This window comes from Takifugu flavidus, chromosome 14, assembly GCF_003711565.1.
Source record: "Takifugu flavidus isolate HTHZ2018 chromosome 14, ASM371156v2, whole genome shotgun sequence".
Lineage (NCBI taxonomy): Eukaryota > Metazoa > Chordata > Actinopteri > Tetraodontiformes > Tetraodontidae > Takifugu > Takifugu flavidus.
This window is the reverse complement of record NC_079533.1, coordinates 560,372-580,862: the sequence shown is the minus strand read 5'-3', so window position 1 is coordinate 580,862 and position 20,491 is coordinate 560,372. Positions and strand designations below refer to the sequence as shown.

The window sequence follows — 20,491 nt, the reverse complement described above, 5'->3', positions numbered from 1 at the left end:
GTGATCAGGTGATCATGTTTCTGGACCCCTGTCTGTCTATGATAGTAACTGGAACTACAAAATTAAAAGTAGACCAGCATTCTGAGAGCGGAGCGGTCTATTGGGCTGATAAGGTATCACTAGCTCCTCCAGGTAGGATGGAGCTAGGCCTCTGAGGACCTGGTAGGTCAAAAGAAGGGTTTTAAAAATTATTCTAAATTTAACAGGCAGCCACTGAAGAGACGCCATTACAGGAGTCATGTGACCTCTGTGGTCAATACCTGTCAGAACTCTGGCTGCAGCATTTTGGATCAGCTGGAGGCCTCTTAAAGAGTTGTTTGGACACCCTGTGTTGAGGTTAGGATTTTTGCAGGACCCGAAAGCAGGCAAGACGCGTTGATAAAAATTCCAAAAACTAGTCTTTATTTAACAAACTCAAACTCGCAGTCCTCCTGGACCGCAGGGAAGCACTTGTCCAGTCTTCCAGAGTGGACAAAGAGCTCCAGAGCGGAGCCAACACAGGAGTCAAGTCCCACGCAAGCCTCACTCCTGCAAGGCGACGTGGAGACCAGAGAAAACACCAAAACTCTCTGAACCTGGTGGACAGGCGCTCCGTCCCTAAATAGGTGGCCTGATGTAGGTTGCCGACAGGTGCGCCCGCCTGCGGCACCAGCTGCAGCAAATCACCTCCTCCAAGCCCCCTGCAGGAAAAACCAAACACACAACCCAGAACCCTGGACCCCAACACCCTGATAATAAAGAATTACAATAGTCCAGCCTGGAAGTAACAAAAGCATGGACTAACTTTTCAGCATCATGGTGGGTCAGCAGCTTCCTGATCTTTGAGATGTTCCTCAGGTGAAAAAAGGCACTTCTAGAGACTAATTTAATGTGTGAGTTGAAGGAGAGATTTTGATCAAAAGTTACTCCAAGATTCCTCACAGAGAGACTAGATGTTAATGAGATCCCATCTAGAGTGATCATGTGATCTAATCTATCCCTGAGAGGTTCAGGACCAAACACCATGACCTCAGTTTTCCTGGGTTAAGGAGGAGGAAATTTGAAGACATCCAGGACTTTATGTCTTTAAGACAGGTCTGGAGCTTCACTAACTTCTCTGTCTCCATCCTGCCCTGGGGACATGCCTGGAAGACCTCCCTAGGGAGGCGTCCAGAGGGCATCCCTAACAGGTACCTGAGCCACCTCAGCAGACTCCTCTCAACATGAAAGGAGCAGCAGTTCCACTCCGAGCTCCTCCTGAGTGACTGAGCTTCTCGCCCCCTCTCAGGGAGCACCCAGCTACCCTGCGGAGGAAACTCATTTCAGCCGCTTGTATCCGTGATCTTGTCCTTATGGTCACTGTCCTGCTGTCAGCAGTGTCAGTGATGGCTCTTTAATGGCTGTTAACCAGCACCCTTGTTAATCTTCATTTGTCTCTTGGCTGGGTTCCATTGCAACCTGTTGATCCCCTTAGCCTCCTCTCTGGTGGGGAAGCCAGAGCCTGATTTAGGCACCATTCTGCTCCACTCTCCAGGGCTCCACTGCCATCTTGCCATTCATTGGCTCTGTCTCTTTGTGTTTGGGGTAGATAGTTTAGCTCCTTTGATCACAGTCCCTTTTAGCTTCAGATCACTGCTAATAAATGTCAGTGATGCACTAGAGCCCCATAAGACTGAATTCTTCAGCAGTTGCTGTATGAGAGGACACATCGTATGTGGTCCCCCTTTGGTGTTAAACATCTACAAGTGACGCTTTCTTTATTATTTTACTGTTTCCTTTTTACGATCCTTGTTTCTTTTCTTTATCTCAGTCTACTGATCATGTGGGTTTTGATTCCTTACTAATGTGTTTTTCCCTCCTCCATGTCGTTTGTTAATTTCTGATAATTATGTTAATTTGTCTTTGGAGTTTGATCTCATTAATGGACATAAAAACAGGTGGTTGAAGTGTGTTAATATCAAATATTTGAAGATCACCACTGACTATTGTTGAATTGTTTTTTAATGTAGTAAAAATCTTTTTTTATATATTCTAACTCCCGTCTGGCCCAGGTGCATTTGGACCCGTCTCCCATGAGCTCTAGTTTAAGGTTAAGCTTTTGTCTGCCTATAACAGTGCTGAGATCTCTCTCCAACCAGGTAAACACCTCTTCACACACCTGTAAACACTCCACTTTCACCTGGGCCACGTGACCACAATGACTCTCCTGATAGGCACCACTATCAACTGGTTTCTATGGGCCTTTGTTTCACCAATGAGCCTGAATGGAAGGGAACTCATGAAACCTAACCCACCATGATGGGCGTTTGGCCCTTTGATGCTACAAAAGCTGAAATAGTTTTTTCTTCCACCAAACCTGTCAGAAGTGAAGAAGCTCTTCAGATGAGAAGCCAAAATCTTCCAGTTACTTTCATCAGTTCAGTTGACTTACAGAGAGCTTTATGGATAAATATGGCCTGGATGTATGAGAAGCTCAAAACCTTGAGTCCTGCAGCCTGTTTGGGGAGAAGCTCCATGGACATTTGGACCACGTCATTTGGTCAGGCACCTTCAATAGACCAACCACGAGTACTGTAGTAGTCTTAAGAGAAGAGCCATCTTTACATAAACTGAGCTGCATAAGGTCCCGCTTTGGTTTAGCACTTCAAAGACAAACATTAAAGCTTTAAATCTTTTAAAAGGGTTAAAACAATTAAATGGACCTGGCCACTTTTACTGGCGACTGGTTCGTAATTATTATGTGACACAATGACGTCATTTTATGTGCACCGTAGTGTCCGAACAATCATTTTAAACTCAGTCCACTATGTAATTCACTCAATCCACGTCCCCAATGTAGTGAGTAGTGAATAGGGAAAGAGTGTGTGGTTTTGGACACAGCATTTTAACTTGTATAAATTTAGCATTACAAACCTAGAGTTAGGGTTAGGTTAACCTAACACTAACGCTAACCTTAACCTTTCAAAGGTCCAACCAACGAGTGCTGTAGTAGTTTTAAGAGAAGAGCCATTTTTACATAAACTGAGCTGAGTGAGGTCCCGCTTTGGTTTAGCACTTCAAAGACAAACATTAAAGCTTTCAATCTTTTATCCTCTACTTGATAAACTGCAATTGTTTATGTAACTGAATACACTTTATACTGTACTGTTGAAATAGCTGCTGACATTAGCAATTTAAACATTAAGACAATACATATACAAGAAATGGAATCACAAATATTCCTTGAACATCTACTTTCTGAACATCAGAATCTTCTTTTCAGATACAACCAAAAGAAAAGTGTCTTGTTTTACTATCTGAACAGACTAATGGAGCGGATGGACAAAGAGGAGTTAAATCATTTCTACAAAAATATTTCCATGAAGTATGATGAGCGTCCTCCACAAATAAACACTGACCAAACTAAAACTCCCTCTCAGGCCATTCAGGACCTGCAGGAGGCCAATAGTCAGATTCATGCATTGAATAGCCACATACAGGAAGACATTGTGACCCTGGAGGAACATTTCAAGGATCTGAATAAAACAGTACCTTCAAACCTTCAAAATATATTTGATTGTCAGAATGAGAAGAACCTCCTCCCCAATATTGGACTGGATACTGAAACCCAGAAAATTCTGGAGAGCCACAATAAAATGAAAGAGCAGCTACAGTTTACACAAAACCATCAACGCATCAATGAGAACCTCATTGAAGAACTTGCAGAGGACGTGGATAAGCTACGTGAAAGAGTCAAAATCCTTCAGGAAAGGGAAGCGTGCAGTACTCCATTAGAGCAAGTTGAAAAGGAGAACAAACTCGTTTGGGAAACTGAAGTTTGGGAAGAAAACATCAATGGTATTAACCAGCAGTTGTCTGAAGACATCAACAGGGGCGATGACTTAAATGGACAGCTGAAAAAGACCCAACGCCTGTTCTTTATTTACAAGAACATCATCAAGAATTACTGTAAAGAAACGTTTGCCCTCCGTAGCACTGTGAAAAAGCTTGTGGAAAAATTAGAGGATAATCAGACCTCAGTATACAAAAGTAATTTCAAGTTCTTCAGTCCAAAGTGGAAGAAGCATCAAGCAGAGATCAGTCTTCTAATTAGCCAGAGGCGTTTGGCACGGGACAGCATTGAAGACCTCAAAGAGCAGCTGGACAGGGCAAAATACATCTATAGCATCTTTAGGATCATGTTTGAGAAGATTCAGATGGAGGTTGATGAACTTGAGGAAATAATAAAGTGGCTTGATGACAGGCTGCTGAAAATTAGTCCTTCGTTGAGCCAAAGAATGTGTAGATGGTTGGGGCTAGCACCAGCAAAAGAAGAAATGGAGATGGGCATCCTCAGAATACAGAAACGTGAGGCTAAGTGCAGACTGAAGGATCTTCGAAAGCAGCTTTTGGATGTCAAACGCTTTTATTCTCGATATGAACACATCACAGGGAAGATTAAGGAGGACAAGAATATCCTTCAGAAACGACTGAGAACATTTGAGGAGAAGCTGAAGAGTACGATTCAGGAAGAAAGAATCAGAACAAAGGCATTCGAACATTGGAATTGAATATTTATGATTGTACAACTGTTGCCTGAACATGGAGTCGTTGTGTTTTAAGGAAATATATGACATTCTGTATAAAACTTGTCAAGTTAACATACATTAATGCGACTATGATAAAGAAGCTCTTCATGCCTCTTCATATAAAAAAATCTTTTGACATAATCTGCAATCTCTGTCAAGATTAATATTAAACTAGAAAACAATCACTTGGAGAGCTCAGTCCTCCACCAAGGAGGTAATTTCCTGACATATAGAATATTCGGGCATTAGTAATAATGTTACATGACTTACATGGCCATTCCTTGTTGTCACATCCTCAATGATGAAGTGTTCAGAGACTTTTATCGGAATCATCCAAAAAAGCCGTAAGTGCAAGGGGGGATTTGCAGATAGAATCGGTTAAACTCATGTCCCAGTGATGACAGATGATGATTTTTATTTTTTAGTGTTTCATGCAACCAGCCTCACTGACACTTGATCATAAAAGTGCTCATTTCATGTTTTCTTTATAAGCCAACATTTGTCCAGCGCCACACATCCGACACCTCGTTCTGCTCAAACTGTGGTCATGTGTCTGTGTTTCTTGAACGCTGAACCCCCTACAGCGTCATAAACAGCTGGATGACTGTTCACTACATCGGAGATCTAAAAGTTAAAACAGAAAATAGTTTGCATTAATATTGTATATTAAATTAAGAAAGAAACACTAATTACATGAGCTCCTCAAACTCCACGCTGGCCTGCGGCCCCGCAACACAAACATTCAGAAAAGCCGGCGATAGCGTTCGCCGTTCTTGTCCCCCTCTCTAAACCAGGAGGGACAGCGAGCGTCTGATCTCAGTGACGCCTACATGGCGTAGGAGAAGAACCAAGCTGGACCCTTCTCCAGCTTCCTGTTGTTAGAGATGCTGCTCTGCTGCCGGACTCCGCTGGTTCTTAGGTGACGTAATCGATAATTACACTGGTTGTAATTTGTAAAACGACACACTTATTTGCCTTTTTCTGCTATCTGCCAGAGAAAACACGTTAGGCTCAAGATGCCTGACATTTTTCTCCAGCCAAGTGATTCGTATTGTTGATCTACTTGGCGTTGGAGTGGTTAAACCTCACAACAAAAGGTTCCCTGTTGGAATCCTCTAGCGGGCCAGCAGGGCCCATCTGTGCAGGGTTTGCATGTTCTGGGCTCCTCCTACAGTCCAAAGACATGCTTTGAGGAGGACATCAGTGGGATAATTCAAATTGTCCTTAGGGTTGACGGGTAGAGCGTCCTTCCATCTTGACCCTGCAATAAACTGACGACTCATCCAGGGTGTCGGGGAGAACCGGCAGAAAGTGGGTGGATGGATATGCTATTAATAAAATACTTCATTTTCATTTGTAAGTATAATGACATGTATTTATATGTATATATTTATGACTTTTACCAGAAGGAATTCAAACCATAAAACAGTCAGGAGCTCACCTTTACAGCACACAAATATTTACAACGGTTGTTGTGTAGTGGGGTCACACTGGAAATCCTACCTCAAATATGCCGGAGCCCTTTGCTTGGGTCACCCCACTGTCAGAGCGGTCCCAGGGACCTGAACCTAGCGTTAGACAGAAGGGTTACATCTGCTCTGGCATAGAGAAACTGAGACGTTTGCATTAATCTGCGTGTTTCCTACTCGTATGATCATCTGAAACATATCCTTGGTTCTCTTTGCCGTCTTGCTGTCCTGAAGCATCAGTCCTCTGACTGTGGGACCTGGCTCTACGCCTGCACGCAAACACAAGCAGCAGCTGAGCTGAACAAACCTTCCCAAAGACAACCTCAAATGTGTGATTAAAAGCAAAGTTTCTTACTTTATCTCATCTTGGTAGGTGGTTTCTGAAGAAGACAGATGATTGATTAATTACTGCGCAGTGCGTAAAACACCAAAATGTTACGTTTTTATCGAGTGGGACTGAAAGTTACGTTTGCCTATCCTGCGTTTGTAGCAGAAGATGATTCCAAAAATGAGTAAAAGCAGCAAAGCGAGACCACCAATGGACACGACCACAGCTATCAGCACGGTCCAGTCTGGAGGCTTGGGAACTGGTGCGGGAGTCAGCAAATATCTGGTTATTACACTCCCACATACAGAGATATACCTGGTTATCACACACACACACACACACAAATGTGGTACAAATACATGGTATAAATATCATTACTTTTTAATCAATCTTAATTGGGTTTCGGTTTTCAAAAGACACTAGTGAGAAGGAAGGATGGATGGTCACAAGTTGGCGACGCGATAGCCGAAGTGCTAAGGTACGCTTTGTGCTAGTGTGGTTTTTGTTAAGCGGGAAGTGCTTCAGAGATGAGAACAGTCCTTCCTGCAGGGTGCGTATTGCACTTTATTTCAGTCATCTGCACCGACTGTACCCTCGGTGGTTCTGCCCCTGCTTCAACCACTTCTCCTTCTCTCTGGTCTTCTTGCTGGGGTCTCGACGGGTCCATCTCTGCTGTATCCACTGGCACAAAGTACTTAGTCTCAAGCCCTTTCTTTAAGTTCCTCTTGTCTACCTGATAAGTGAGTCTCTTGCCATCTGTGACCGCCTGCATGGCCTGTTCAAGTTTCATCCTTTTGCTGTCATGGATGCAAATCGGATATCCCCAAACCTTTGAACAAGATTGATTTAATTTTCTTACCAACCACCATGTCGACAGAGCTTGACCTCGGACTGGTGAGTGCTGCCACCGTGGCCCAACACTCCACAGTGGCACTGCTGACGGCCTTGAAATTGAGGATACTGGTGGAGTTGAAGGAGTCCCCATCCTCCACGCTGCTGGTATTGTAGAGGCTGCTGTTCACGGCGATGCCATTGAGGCTCCATCCAACTGTAGGTTGAGGGTACCAACCCCCTGTTAGACACTGAAACTCCACCTGCTGGTCCTGGGTCACAGTCATCTCCCTATTCATAATGCTGACTGTGCCACTCTCTGAAAAACACACACGCATTAGAGCAGGACGTGCTTGTCATACATGTTCGAACTAAAAGTACATACACGGTTCGTCTATTTCATATACGTGAGTTTGAGGTGTTGGCTTGGCCTTTAATGTCCCCAGACATCAAAACCATCAAGCATCTGTGGGATTCGCTGGACAAACAAGTCTGGTGGCCCTTAAAGCTCTGCTGTGAACATTGTGACAAGATGCTGCAGCAAAATGGTGGAGGGAGGTGCAGACCCCAACGGATCAGGGCTGTTTTGGTTGGGGACCGACACGATATCATTCAGGTGGTCATAACGATGTGCCTGCTCACTGTAGCTCCCCGAGACCTACAGGAGATGCTCCTGACTGACCTTGTACAGAGAGACTTGCTGTCCTTGATCCATACGCTCCGAGCACACGGCAAACAACTGGTCCTGACTGGTTGCGGGTGACACTCGAGATGGAGAACTCGACACAGCTGGTGTCATTGTCCGAGCACAATCGAGCGGAAAATTGCTCTGAGGACGGTATCACTTCAAAGCTGTTGTCGAGAGAGGCGCTGAGGACCAGCAAGTCGTTGATGTTCCAAGTCATCACTTCCCATATCCCTGGTACGGTGGCGTTGAACCGCACGGTGGAGTTACTCAGAACTGCAGTCCTTGCCGGCTCCAGCCTGAAGTCCTGGGACAGAACTGAACAGAAAAAGGAACAAATGTCGTACAGCTCATGATTGTGTGCAATCAAGGATTTATTTAAAATCTAAATGTACATTTTTGTCCACAAAACAATGAATATTTGCTTGTCTTTATATGAATGTACAGTATATGAATTTCTGTACTGAGGACTTTAACATGTACATGAGAGCACACTGAGTTAAGATTACTTAGGATTACTTATAATTACTTTGGATCACTTATGATTAATTAGGATTACATACTTTCTGCATGATCAACAATTGTTGTCCAATCAGTGCTTAAAGCTGAAGACGTGAAAAGGTGTAAAACTGCTTTGTTTTGTTGATTTGTGATAAGGTCAAAACTTGGAACTGCAGCGTTTCATGGTTTGTGTTATAGTGTAGCAAAAAGTGACACAACTATCGAGCTGAGAGCAAATAATTGATAAGTATGTGCAACCTGAAATATATATACATATACAGTGTATACAGTATGTGTGTGTGTGTGTGTGTGTCTAAACTGACCTGAAACGAGGCACAGAGATAAGCAGCAGTAAAAGCCGTGAGGCTGTGATGTCCAGAGAACAGTCATGTTGGTGCCGTGATCCTGGAAGGAGGATGCAGAGACCAGCTGGGTGATGGGACACTTCGTGGGTCTGCTGCTCACATCCAGTTAAAATGAATCATTGATCCCGAGGTCCTTCGAGGAAGACAACAACCTCGACTGGCTCCCACGGCTGCGTGTTGGGAGTGAATGTAACTATCACGATGAGCAGGTCATCAGACGCGCAGGTACGACTCCGACGACGACTCTTTGAAGAATCACTATCGCTTTAAGAAACATTCACACATATAGAAAAAGATCAAGAAATCAAACAATGGACTTACAAGGTGTAGCTGGACAAACAGGTCCTGAAAAAGAGCGCGAGCTATGGGCGGTCACCTGTGGCTGCTGCTGGGAGCAAGGTCCAGTCTTTTATCACCCTGTCAACCCTCTGGAGGTGACAACGTCCGAAACTGGCGTGTTGACGTGGGCGTGGTCGAAACATGACTGGGCAGCTGCAGTGTTGCACCGTTAAAGTTCAGCATTTTTGGTTGCTTGTTGAATCTGGTTCAGAATAAATATAGTCTTTTAAACCATAAAGCTTCATCACCCTTTCAAAAACTCAACTGCAGCTACAAATCTTGGCGATTTCTCTGTGTGTTTGTTTTGATGTGTGTGCACGTGTGTGTGCACGTGTGAGCGCACCCTCCGCTCTTTCCTTCTTACTCACCTGTGTCTGCTCTCTTATTCAAGACCTGCTTCTTTGCTCTTCTGCTACATCATCTAATGAGACAACATGGAGGCCTTGGCCCCCTGCTGTCCATAAAGCCTCCAAAACAACATTCATGAGCGGGTTGAAGGAACCCAAACAACATTCAAGGGTTCCGAGCAGTCAGACGGCAGAATGTGGTTCTGCCTGAAAGGATCAAAAACAAGAGAAAATTTCAGCCTCTTGGTTTCACTTCTTCATCATTCATGTGAAAAGTTAGAAACAACAACAATGTGAAAACTGCAGCATGTTAAAACTCGGCGCTACTGAAGGTAACCAGTGGATGTTGACGCGTTGCTTCAAATTGGTTTGATCCACCAAAGTTAGGAAGTCCTGAATCCTAATCTCCTTTTAAGACTACTCTATGCAGTGGACCCCTATCGTGTAGCCTCCCTAGACTCTTGTAAGAACCACTATTGTTTCCTTTCAGCTGTCATGAAAGGACAAGCGTCCCACATACAGTGTTAGCTGTTAGCTTGCGTTCTGGTAGCTGAGGGGTATTGGATCCACATTTTATACCCCAGAACGTTTCAGCTGGCCTCAGTTTTTTAATCTTCTGTGTTTTGTCTTGATTAAAAAGGCCATGAACAAACTCAGCTTTTCCATTGCCAGTGCTGCCGGTGCTGCCAGTGCTGCCGGTGCTGCCAGGGAAGGGGCTCATTTTTCCGCTGTCACACCTTCCCTTTTGGCCGTGGACCCTCGTCTCTGCCTCTGCGTAGCTGCACTGTTTTCACTTGCTCAATTTCCTTCCTGACTTCACAACCACTGATGTTACTCTGCCCACCACAGATGCAACCTTTGTCCATCAGCTCTGCAGTCCTCAGTCCTCTGCCCCCCCCCCCCATTTATAACTCCTCTGTTTCCCCTTGCAGGCCGCGGCTACTTGCCTGGCAACTGGAAAGCCCAGTATCCAATTTTGCCCCGTGGAAGTAAAGGGCCCTCAGACTCCACAGACAGGCTATCCAACCCATCACTGTTAATTGTTTTTGCTCTGCTGACCCTTGGAGTCTTTTTCTTATTCATTACTGCCCCCTTCTGTTCTGGAGTGTGGACCAGATAATAGTCCACCACAACATACAGTACACACACACACACACACACAGCATTTTTGAGGTTCCTTCAGTTGTACTATTGGCCGCTCCTGCTTGGTGGGTCACTAAATCCCTTTAGTTCACTTGCATGCTGTGATTTGTCCTCTGTTGGAGATGATCAACGTGCACAGCTCTTGCTCGTTTCCATCTCTCGTCTGTACTCTTGACACATTCCTAGCTGATTTTTCTGAGACAGCTTAAACTGAGAAAGGGTTAATTTACAACATCTACACTCTATTTCCAGAAGTGCAGAAAGGTGCACGTGCTGCTCGTGCGTACGGTGGTGAACGATGTGTGTAACACTGTGTTTGTCAGAGAACGTGGTGACCTCAGGAAAGGAAACAAAAACTGTCTAGAAGACTGGAGATTTCCCTGGCGAAGGTGAAACGATGAGAGCTGGACCGCTCCTGCTGGAGAAGCTCCTCATCACACTAATTAGCTGCAGCTGCAGGGGAGATGGGTCAACCAGGCCCCCTGGTGGGAAACACACAAGAGCACAGCCCCAAACACACTGCTGCCTCAGGTCACCTCCACATCTTCCACAGCTCCTCTTCTCCGAGTGGTTTGTCCAAACACCTGAAACACCCTAATGGTTTTTGCACAAAAACTCCATGAATACTCTCTTGGGCTGTTCCCTCGTTCAAAGTCAATTCACTGTTTAGGAACGTTTGTCACTCCCTTTTTAGTTGTTTTCAATTCAATCAATCTTAATTGATACAGCGTCTGTTACAATCAAAATTGTTTCTAGGCGCTAGCCATGACCCAGTAGGGTTCCAGCAGTCTGGTGATCAGGTGATCATGTTTCTGGACCCCGGCAGAGCTGAGCTATGTTCATTTGTAACTTGTTTTCAAACAGTCAATAACAGTCATGCTGTGACTAGAAGACCTGGGAGGGGGGAGTTCTTTATTTAGTCTTTATTTGCGCCAGAAATGTTTTTAGTCAGCTTTCGTGTCACATTATGAACAGTTCAAAGTAACAAACGTGCAATAATGTTGCATTCTTTTGTTGGACCGATGTACATGCTGATCACATGACTTCAACATATGGAATTAGTAGTAAACATTCCACTTTGGTTTAACAAATTCGATACAATTTTTGGATCCCACTTCTCACCTGAAGCCAGCTGTGATAGGCTCCACCCCCATGACCCCAGGGTGGATGCATGCATTAAATGTGTGGTTCTTCTATAGTATAAAGGTATCCTTATTGTTACTTTGTACTCAAGTTTTGTTAAACTTTACAGCCATAATTTAAAGAAAGGCTCTGCGTGGTCATCCGTGCTCTGGTGTTCAGAGACCTGCTAACAATCCCAATCAATTTAGCCCGAAGTCAAAAGAATGCTTTAGTCATTTTTCTTGGAGATTCTTCCCATTCTGGTGTGCATGTTGCGCAAAAAAAAGAAGCCGATTGTGGTGAAAACCATTATGAGTTCAGCAATCCAGAAGGCCGCGTCCCAGCTGTATTGTTTAGCAATCGTGCTGAAGGGGAGTCCTGCCATAAAAGCTCCGACTGCAGGAAGAAAGGGGAAATGGTCAAAGTGCAGAGCTTCCTTGAGGGTTGGGCTGGTGTAACTTACCGTTTGCCATCAGTGCCACGACTGCATGAGAAGTCCCACAGAAATTTGAAGGTGCGCTTTCACTGGCTATCACCCCAAACAATGAAATTGGACCATAAGAAGAAAACCCAAACATGGCGCCGAGCAAGAGGATCCAGATCTGGACGGGAGATGTTTCTTCTTTTAAAAGGTTTTTACTGAATCAGAGCCAACAGGGTTTTTTCAAAGATTTACTTGATTATACCTCTTTTTCTGACACACCAAGGAGGATTGAGATGGGATGGATGAGCTGGACCCACAGAGGGGTCTCCTTTGTTAAAAGAAAAACAGCCTTTGTTCCCTTTACAATGCTGGCAAATTACATTTTACCACAATAATGTGATGATATACTCACACAACATCAAGTGTAACTATACTGTATATTACCTTTGGAACATCCGGTGTGATGGTGACTCGAAAGAGGTACATGGACAAGTACATACCAGCCATCATGATAATAAGCAGGCTGTGGCGAGGGTTGCCATGGCTACCCAAGCCTTGCTGGAAAGTGTCAAACAGATGATATTTGTAAAACTGAAAGAGAAGCAGAGATCCTGATTGCACCCTGCCATCCACTCACGCGAGCTACAGCTCTGTCTGTGAGGAACCCTGAAGCCAGGCTGCCCACAAAACCTCCAACTTCCAAAGCACTCATGTACGTGCTACCTGTGAACAAGGCAGCTGAGGTTTCCATGTGTGCTCCGTGAAAGTCTCAGCTGTGACCAATTCTTATAAGCATACCCATGAGAGCCGTCTGCCCCTTCTCCTGCATGAGAAACAGCTGTCCCCAGTCAGTGGCAGCTGTCTTCACCCCAAATACCACCAAGTAGGTCAGAGACAGCACCCACAGGAATGGTGATAGGATAAAGTCCGTCAGGGTGCACTCGCCGTGACCTGGGGTGTGGAAGCACAAACAGCAAGATTGTCCACGCACTTTAATTACACTGGCTTGCTAGACATCAAAACTAATGTTGAGCTTTCTATTAGGGTTAGGGTTAGGTAATGACGTTACTTTGAAAAAAGGCTCGGATGAAACACGTGGCATCACTCTGACCACACGTCATCGTACGTACGTTCATACAGAATTGGTTCAGTTCTTGAGTTTTTCTTGCCTACTTTAGGAAGAAACTACGAGAGTATCTGACCACGGGATCGAAACCAAAGAACAACAAAGATCAGCTGTGAGATATAAAGGTAAGAAGTATTTGAATTCCAATATTTCTGCATCAATTTGTCGTAACTAAAATACCTGGTTCCCAAAAACTAAATAGTTGGACAACCTGTGGTGTGACCCGCTGATTGTTTGGAGATCGCCAGTGAGGCATCGATGGGTGACAAGTTGAAATGAGCAGAGGAAATCCACAGTTACCCTTTGCATACAATTGTTGCTACCAACATGGCCATGTGTGTCCACCATGGCCCAAAAAGCTCGACCAAGGTCATTTCTGGAGGTCAAACCAACACCCCTTTGTTCACGGATGAACGTGTATTTTGTGTTGCAATGACATCAGGACATTTTCATGTTGTTTCGAGGCACATCGCTATGATATCTGCAATGCTAACTGCGGCGTTGCTAACTGAACAGAGTAGAGTGGAGGAGAGTGAAGTTGGTCCTGTCAAAGGAAACCTGTTATAAACAACACCGATCATTAGGAAATGTTGGTTTAGTAATAGTGTGAATTTAAACTTGATGTGCTCCTGACCTGCAGTGGTCAAAGCTGGTCTGAGGATCAACCAGGATCAATCAGGATAAACCAGGGTCAATCAGGATCAACCAGGGTCAACCAGGATAAATTAGGATCAACTAGGGTCAACCAGGATCAACCAGGGTCAATCAGGATCAATCAGGGTCAATCAGGATCAAACAGGATCAATCAGGATCAACCAGGGTCAACCATCAACCAGGGTCAATCAGGGTCAATCAGGATCAATCAGGGTAAACCAGGATCAAACAGGATCAATCAGGATAAATTAGGATCAACTAGGGTCAACCAGGATCAACCAGGGTCAATCAGGATCAATCAGGGTCAATCAGGATCAATCAGGGTAAACCAGGATCAAACAGGACCAATCAGGGTCAATCAGGATCAATCAGGGTAAACCAGGATCAAACAGGATCAATCAGGATCAACCAGGGTCAATCAGGATCAACCAGGGGCAACCAGGGTCAACCAGGATCAATCAGGGTCAAGCAGGACCAATCAGGATCAACAAGGGTCAATCAGGATCAACCAGGGTCAATCAGGATCAATCAGGATCAACCAGGGTTAACCAGGATCAATCAGGATCAACCAGGGTCAACCAGGGTCAATCAGGATCAACCAGGGTCAACCAGGATCAACCAGGGTCAATCAGGATCAACCAGGGTCAATCAGCCAAGGGTCCTAAATGCACATGGGGGAGGACTGTAGGAAAGCCTGATCCAGTGGACGAACCAGATGATTGACAGGTGACTGCAAAATGCTTTGGAAGATTTAAAATCTTTAACTGTTCTTTGGTTATGTTGTATCACTATTGCTGAAATAAAGAGCATTTCAAGTACATTCTCCCTTAAAGACTCAACTCAAATTGTTGACAGTTTGAACTAAAACCTTCTGGTTTGTAAATGCGTGAAGTAGAGGACAAATGAACAGTGACTAGGACAAATTAATCAGTTTTTTGAAGCTACATTTGTGCTTTGAGTTATTACACTGGATCAAAATTTGTGGCTTATAACAAGTAAAGATAAATTTGAACTTTTTCCAGCTAGAATTTAACGTCTGGTCCTGAATTGCGCAGCATTCTCTGCTCTTACTTGTGCTGCCGATTCTTTGCGGATGATTGGTAGGCTGTCACAAACGTATCGGGACTAGCGGTAAATTCTTAAGTCGCTGCTCGCTGACAGACAACAGAACTATCACACACATTTGTCAGCTCAATACAACATTTGTTCAAAACCATTTTGGTCGGAGCCAAACTCAACTTACCAGCCCTAGCATCTTTCTTGGCTGATAGCTCAATGCTGGGCAGACCTACATCCTTTGGATCGTTCCTCACAAAAACCAGACACACAAATGCGAAGGCAGCACACAGAGTCCCCGACATGGTCAGGATGGTCCTCCAGTCATAATACTGCAAGAGCACTGTGACACATATCGGACCCAGACTCCCAGCCAGATTCATGCTACAGGACAGCAGGGACCACCATGTCCCAAACTGGGATGGCTCAAACCACTGAAAAGAGAGAAAGAGAAAGAAGCAAGACACATCTAGGCATCTTTTCTTACTATAACTCTAGAAGTCAAAAATGACTCAAAAGTGAGCAGGCAAAAACATTTGTTTTGGGATATTTTGCTTCTTTAACACGTCTTCATGAGCCTGAACAATCGTGCACCTACGCTGGTGCCGTTTGATGATTGTAAATGATGGTTTCCCATAAAAATACACTGAATTTTCCAAACAGAATTTCCTGACTTTAAAGAGGGATTACACAGACAGTGTGGATATACAGGTGAATTCCGCCATATTGACTGAGATGGGGCCATTTTCCCAGCGAACATGAGACCCAGATGTGCAGACACGAGCACATTCGTCGTCAATCAGGGTGCACGAGCACCAGGATGGACAAATGACACCACGTACCCCCAGGATTTATACTCTATAGTGCAGAATTTCTGAGGAAAGTGTCAGAAACACCTGCCCATGTCAGCAAAAGGGTGAAAGGAAAAGGAAAAAATGGTTTTACCAAACTAGTCAAATTCCTTTTCACTGGACAACATCTGAGGATCTGCTATTATTATGGTCTCTAGCAATCTGATCTGTTTCTCCACCACATGCCAGAGCCTATTTATGGAGCACCTTTAACGGCAGCTAAGTTTAAAGAGGCGTCTCATGTCTCAGCGGTGCCGCTGGTCGGATCAGAGGACAGAAACTTGTGAAGCAAGTCCCAGAAACTCTTCAACTACCAACCAGGCAGAACTTAAAGAAGAGTGAAAGTAAAAGAGAAGCAAGCGAGTAAAGGCCTCTGATCTCAGGCAGTTCTAAACTCTGATCATTACCGTCACCATGGTGCCATAATATAGCTGACAAAGCTAGCTGAAGCCCACAGCTTCACTTTACAATAAAGCTCCAAAGAAACAATTTCATTTTGACAGCAGATCTTTGAAAATGTCTAATTGAAATGTGTTTTATTTTCATCTCGAATCAAAATAATGGGACATCCACAAATTGTCAATTCTTTTCAATAATCTCTATATTATCAGAGATTTTACCTTGCGAAGGACCTTCCCACATGGGGGCCAACCACAACCTTGTCCCAGGCCGTTGATGAACCAGAGCAGGGAGAACATGGCTACAGTGGAGGCCTGGGAGAAGGCGATGTTGATTCCACCCACCAGCAGCAGACCTATGGAGAACAGCCAGCGGGCGCTGATGCGGTCCGAGAGCACCCCGCTGATGAACTTGCTGATGGCATAGGCCATGGTCTGGCTGCTGGTGATCAGACCTGCCAACAGGGACCAAAAGGGACTTTTCTCGGTTCCCAGCACAGCAGTGGGGTCTGCAGGATAACCGCTGTTCTAGCTTACATCCGCCTCCATGCTAACATTTATGGTTTGGATAAACTAGATAGTTCTTATGAAACTATTGCTGTTGTCAATAATAGCAAATAGCCACAATGTTGAAAATAATGCGAACTATATTTGAACAAATATTGTCTGAGCTGTTGTGATGCGAGATCCTCCACTTATTTCAGAGCCCTGAAATAAAACAATGTTGTTGATTGGTGGACAGAATTACGATTTAGCAGAAACAAGAGAGAAAACAGAGCTTCTACTGCAGACAGTTGCTAAAGCCGCTGCTTTCCCCCAACTAAAAGGCATCAATACTATCAGCTCACCCAAGTCGTCTTTGTCCAGTTCGATTTCCTCCATCACCGAGGGCATGACGAAGGAAAAGGTCTTCCTGTTGAAGAAGTAGAGCGCGTAGCCTGTGAACATGCAGAGGAAGATGGCCGCGCGGTAATAGCCATAGCTTCTGGCTGCCATGATTTTCTGACCACTGCAAATACAGACACACAATTCAACACTTTTAGTGCGGCGCTGTGCGAGTTGTCCACCTGTCAGCGACTACACACATATATATTCCATGAGGAGACACGGTCCACTGAAAGACTGGTACCTCTCAGGGAATGTGGGTCGTGGGGTCCGGGACAGGGAAGGGAACGCTTTCACTTGTTTGAAAACGAAGACAACATGGATCTATGAGGAGAAAAAGACACGTCATCTGTGGTGTTCAGAGATGTTGCATCAAGCAGGAGCATGATATCAGCAGGCCAGGTGGAGTCGGACCTGGTTGAGGACTAGGAGGTCTCTGACTCAGCAGAGCTCTGTCCTAATGAATCGCAATTGAATAACATGTTGTGTGGAAGAATTAAATGTAACAGGCAACATACATTTGGACATTTGACATCATGGTGATGGGTTCGAAACCTGCTGGACCTTGAGTAACCACTACAGGAACCCAGATCGAATGTACCCCCAAACACCAACTAAAACCTCAACTAACTCCGCTGTCTTGCTGGACATACAGTGAAAATACCAGCATTCCTTATTGGTGCTGCTCCCCCCTGAAGCCACCATGCTGGGGAGGGAACGCCGGGAAATCTGTTACCTTCCAGCCGCGTCTCCTCGCTGCTCCTAATCCAAGAGAACGACCACCTCAAACTCATTCGCACACAGACACGGGCTCTTTCTCCCTCACTCCCCCCTCGCCCCCCGTCTCACCCTCCCTCCTGTCTCACTCCCCCACGTCCCCCCTCTCACTCCCCCCCTCTCTTTCACTCTCTTTTCCTCTCTCTGAGGGGAGGTAGGGAGCTGCGAGCACTCAAACATTTCTAGCTATTTTATATATATATTAGATGTTGGTGGTGTTTTTTGTGGAGTTTATTCTTTACTTTTCATTCTTTTGGTGTGTAACCAGGGAAACTAATCCAACGGTTAATAATCCACAGTTGGCCAATCCAGAATCTGGAACTTTGGCTGACTAAACCAGGTCAGGAGTGGCCTGAGATGCAGAAAAGAAGGTCATTACTGGCAGAGCCAGGCAGGCCGGGGGCCGGGGGCCGGTAGGGCCAGTTACAGGGTTAGGCATGGAGCCCAGAGGACCTGGCGGAGAGTGTGTGCAAGGCTGGACTTTGCATACTGGGGAGGTTGGCTGATGACTGAGGAGACTGTAACAGGTGTACTGGTTTGGTGTGATTGTCTTAAATCAGCCCGTGACATTACCACCCCCAAGAGATGGCTCCTGACACCCCTAAAATCATTCAGGGGGTTGTATGCATTGGGCCTAGAACTTCTGACAACCAGACCATTCTGTCCTCTCTGCCAGGTGGGTAGAGGAGGGAATCCTCAAAACCAAAAGAGTCCATCTCATCAGCTGTGGGGCTGGCAGGATCTGGAAGTGGGACCCCTCATCATCAGACCAGATGATGAATTTCAAGGACTGCCAGCCCCTCAGCATTGTGGAGAGTGAAGGCTTCAGGGAACTGGTTCAGGTCCTTCAGCCCTCATATGTTTTACCAAGCAGAAAGGTTTGTGTGGGAATTATTGAAGCAGTTGATTTATCCAATTTATTTCATCTTTCATTTAAATATAGTGATTTGCTTTTGCTTTGACTTTTCAGGCCATCCAATGAACGTGGCTAGAAAGTAGGAGGAGGAATGGGGGGAACTGGACTCTTAGCTGTCACTGCATTAATGAGCATTAGCAGCTGTGAACATCTGTGTTGGGAGTGCAGCTTTGACCACTGCTGACAACTTGGCCCATGTTAAAAGGGGCATGATGGAGGACTGGGCCATGGCCAACATGGGACTGACGCAGCACCAAACATGATTGCATCCATGAGACGGCTCGGTTTTTGCACTGCATACCCTCTTGCATCCATCAGACCCAACGCTCGGCACGTTGTCACGGACTTTGGATCAAGCACTGCAGCCAAGTAGAAGCTTGATGGGCCCACCAACCATGAGACCTATCAATGAGGTGCCAACACGCTGGAAGAGCACATAAGAAATGCAGATCTCTGGCCTCTGGAGAAACACACCTGAGTCCCCTTACAGCAGGTGAGTAGACTATCACAGCAGAAACACTTTCCACCAAGCTACAGTGGAGAGAGGCGAGCGTCGGGGTCAAAGGTCATCCCCACAGGCAGCCCCACACCTACATGAACACCTGAAGCATCGAGTCCCAGACAGTCATGAAAGGTGCTGACCTGAGCAACACTTCTAGACCCCAGAATCTACGAGGTTCTGCAGGTCCTCCCAGGCCAGTGGGGCCGTCAGTAGACTGAGGTGAATGTGCGTCTGTAATCGGATGCACACCTGAGCTCCAGCCAGGACCGTCTTCCCCACAGCTGTCTGCACCCACTTCAGGCATCTCATTCAGCATCAATAACTATTGTTGTTGTTTGGGACTGTCATGACCACTTGGCTCCCAATGACCACAACATAAACGGGGAGACCACGCACTTTTAAGGATTTTACCAAAAAGGGATTTATTGAAAAGTAAAGTGAAAAGTCAGTGGTAACGGTGAAAGCAGTAGGGTGCAACAGGGTATAATCAGAATCCAACGAGGGTAATCCCAACAAGGCTTTAGCAACGGGACTGGCACTCTCCAGTGGACGCGTTCGGCAAGGTTTCCAATTTCGTTCAGCAGCAGCTGACCCTCGGCCCGATCAGCCCCATCTCCGTCCTGAACACGGGTTTTTAAGCCATCACCTGGCTTATCAGGTTAATGAGCCCCACCTGGAGTGGTGGCCTCCCAAACAGGTCCAGACAGCTCCATCTGCAGGCCAAGCACAACACCAGACCAGGCGCAGCCAAAGACACCATGTCCCAAATATTAAACCCAGACGCGAGGCCACCTAGTGGGCCGTCACAGGACTCATGGACTAAAATGCCAATATGGAGTTTTTTGGATAACTTTTGGCAACATTTGGACATGGAAGTGGGCGGGCAGACCAAAAGTGCTACAGCTGATGCCATCCAGGAGGTGCAGAGGGCAATATAACCAGGTCCCAGGATCCTACCAGATCCTACTGGACAACCAAGAGCCAACCTATCCAAACCTCTGCTGGCTTTCCTTCCTTCTCTGCACTCCAGCCTCATCTGTGCAGTGTGAGCAGCTGTTTCCTGCAGCTGGAGAACTTGTATCAACAAAGCGTAACAGACTCAATTTCAAACATTGGAAAAACGTATTTTTCTCAATAAAAATGAGTAAAAACAAATCCCAGTCAGTAAGCGTCCTCATTTACAACACATTCACTTCAATGTTCATGTTACGACACATGATCACAT

At 45.4% G+C, this 20,491-nt stretch overlaps 2 protein-coding genes and 1 long non-coding RNA gene across 3 annotated transcripts; 1 reads left to right on the top strand and 2 right to left on the bottom strand.

Annotated features, from left to right (window-relative positions):
• Window positions 1-4,936: 4,936 nt before the first annotated feature.
• Window positions 4,937-8,876, bottom strand: LOC130538229 (immunoglobulin superfamily member 5-like). Its single transcript, XM_057055646.1, has 8 exons — window positions 8,685-8,876; window positions 7,858-8,178; window positions 7,204-7,494; window positions 6,484-6,603; window positions 6,372-6,396; window positions 6,194-6,285; window positions 6,051-6,115; window positions 4,937-5,171 (listed from the first exon to the last, which is right to left on the bottom strand). The coding sequence occupies exons 1-8, from the start codon at window positions 8,749-8,751 to the stop codon at window positions 5,082-5,084; spliced, it is 1,071 nt and encodes a 356-aa protein (XP_056911626.1). The 5' UTR covers window positions 8,752-8,876; the 3' UTR covers window positions 4,937-5,081.
• LOC130538245 (uncharacterized) lies at window positions 8,826-14,699 on the top strand. The gene is made up of 3 exons (XR_008953831.1): window positions 8,826-8,951; window positions 13,280-13,352; window positions 13,430-14,699. It is a non-coding gene; the product is annotated as an uncharacterized LOC130538245 (long non-coding RNA).
• Window positions 11,449-17,932, bottom strand: LOC130538224 (glucose-6-phosphate exchanger SLC37A4-like). The gene is made up of 11 exons (XM_057055634.1): window positions 17,808-17,932; window positions 17,316-17,395; window positions 17,035-17,195; window positions 16,409-16,641; window positions 15,125-15,371; window positions 12,900-13,052; window positions 12,739-12,824; window positions 12,546-12,659; window positions 12,364-12,429; window positions 12,141-12,279; window positions 11,449-12,073 (listed from the first exon to the last, which is right to left on the bottom strand). The coding sequence occupies exons 3-11, from the start codon at window positions 17,180-17,182 to the stop codon at window positions 11,907-11,909; spliced, it is 1,353 nt and encodes a 450-aa protein (XP_056911614.1). The 5' UTR covers window positions 17,183-17,195; window positions 17,316-17,395; window positions 17,808-17,932; the 3' UTR covers window positions 11,449-11,906.
• Window positions 17,933-20,491: the final 2,559 nt, after the last annotated feature.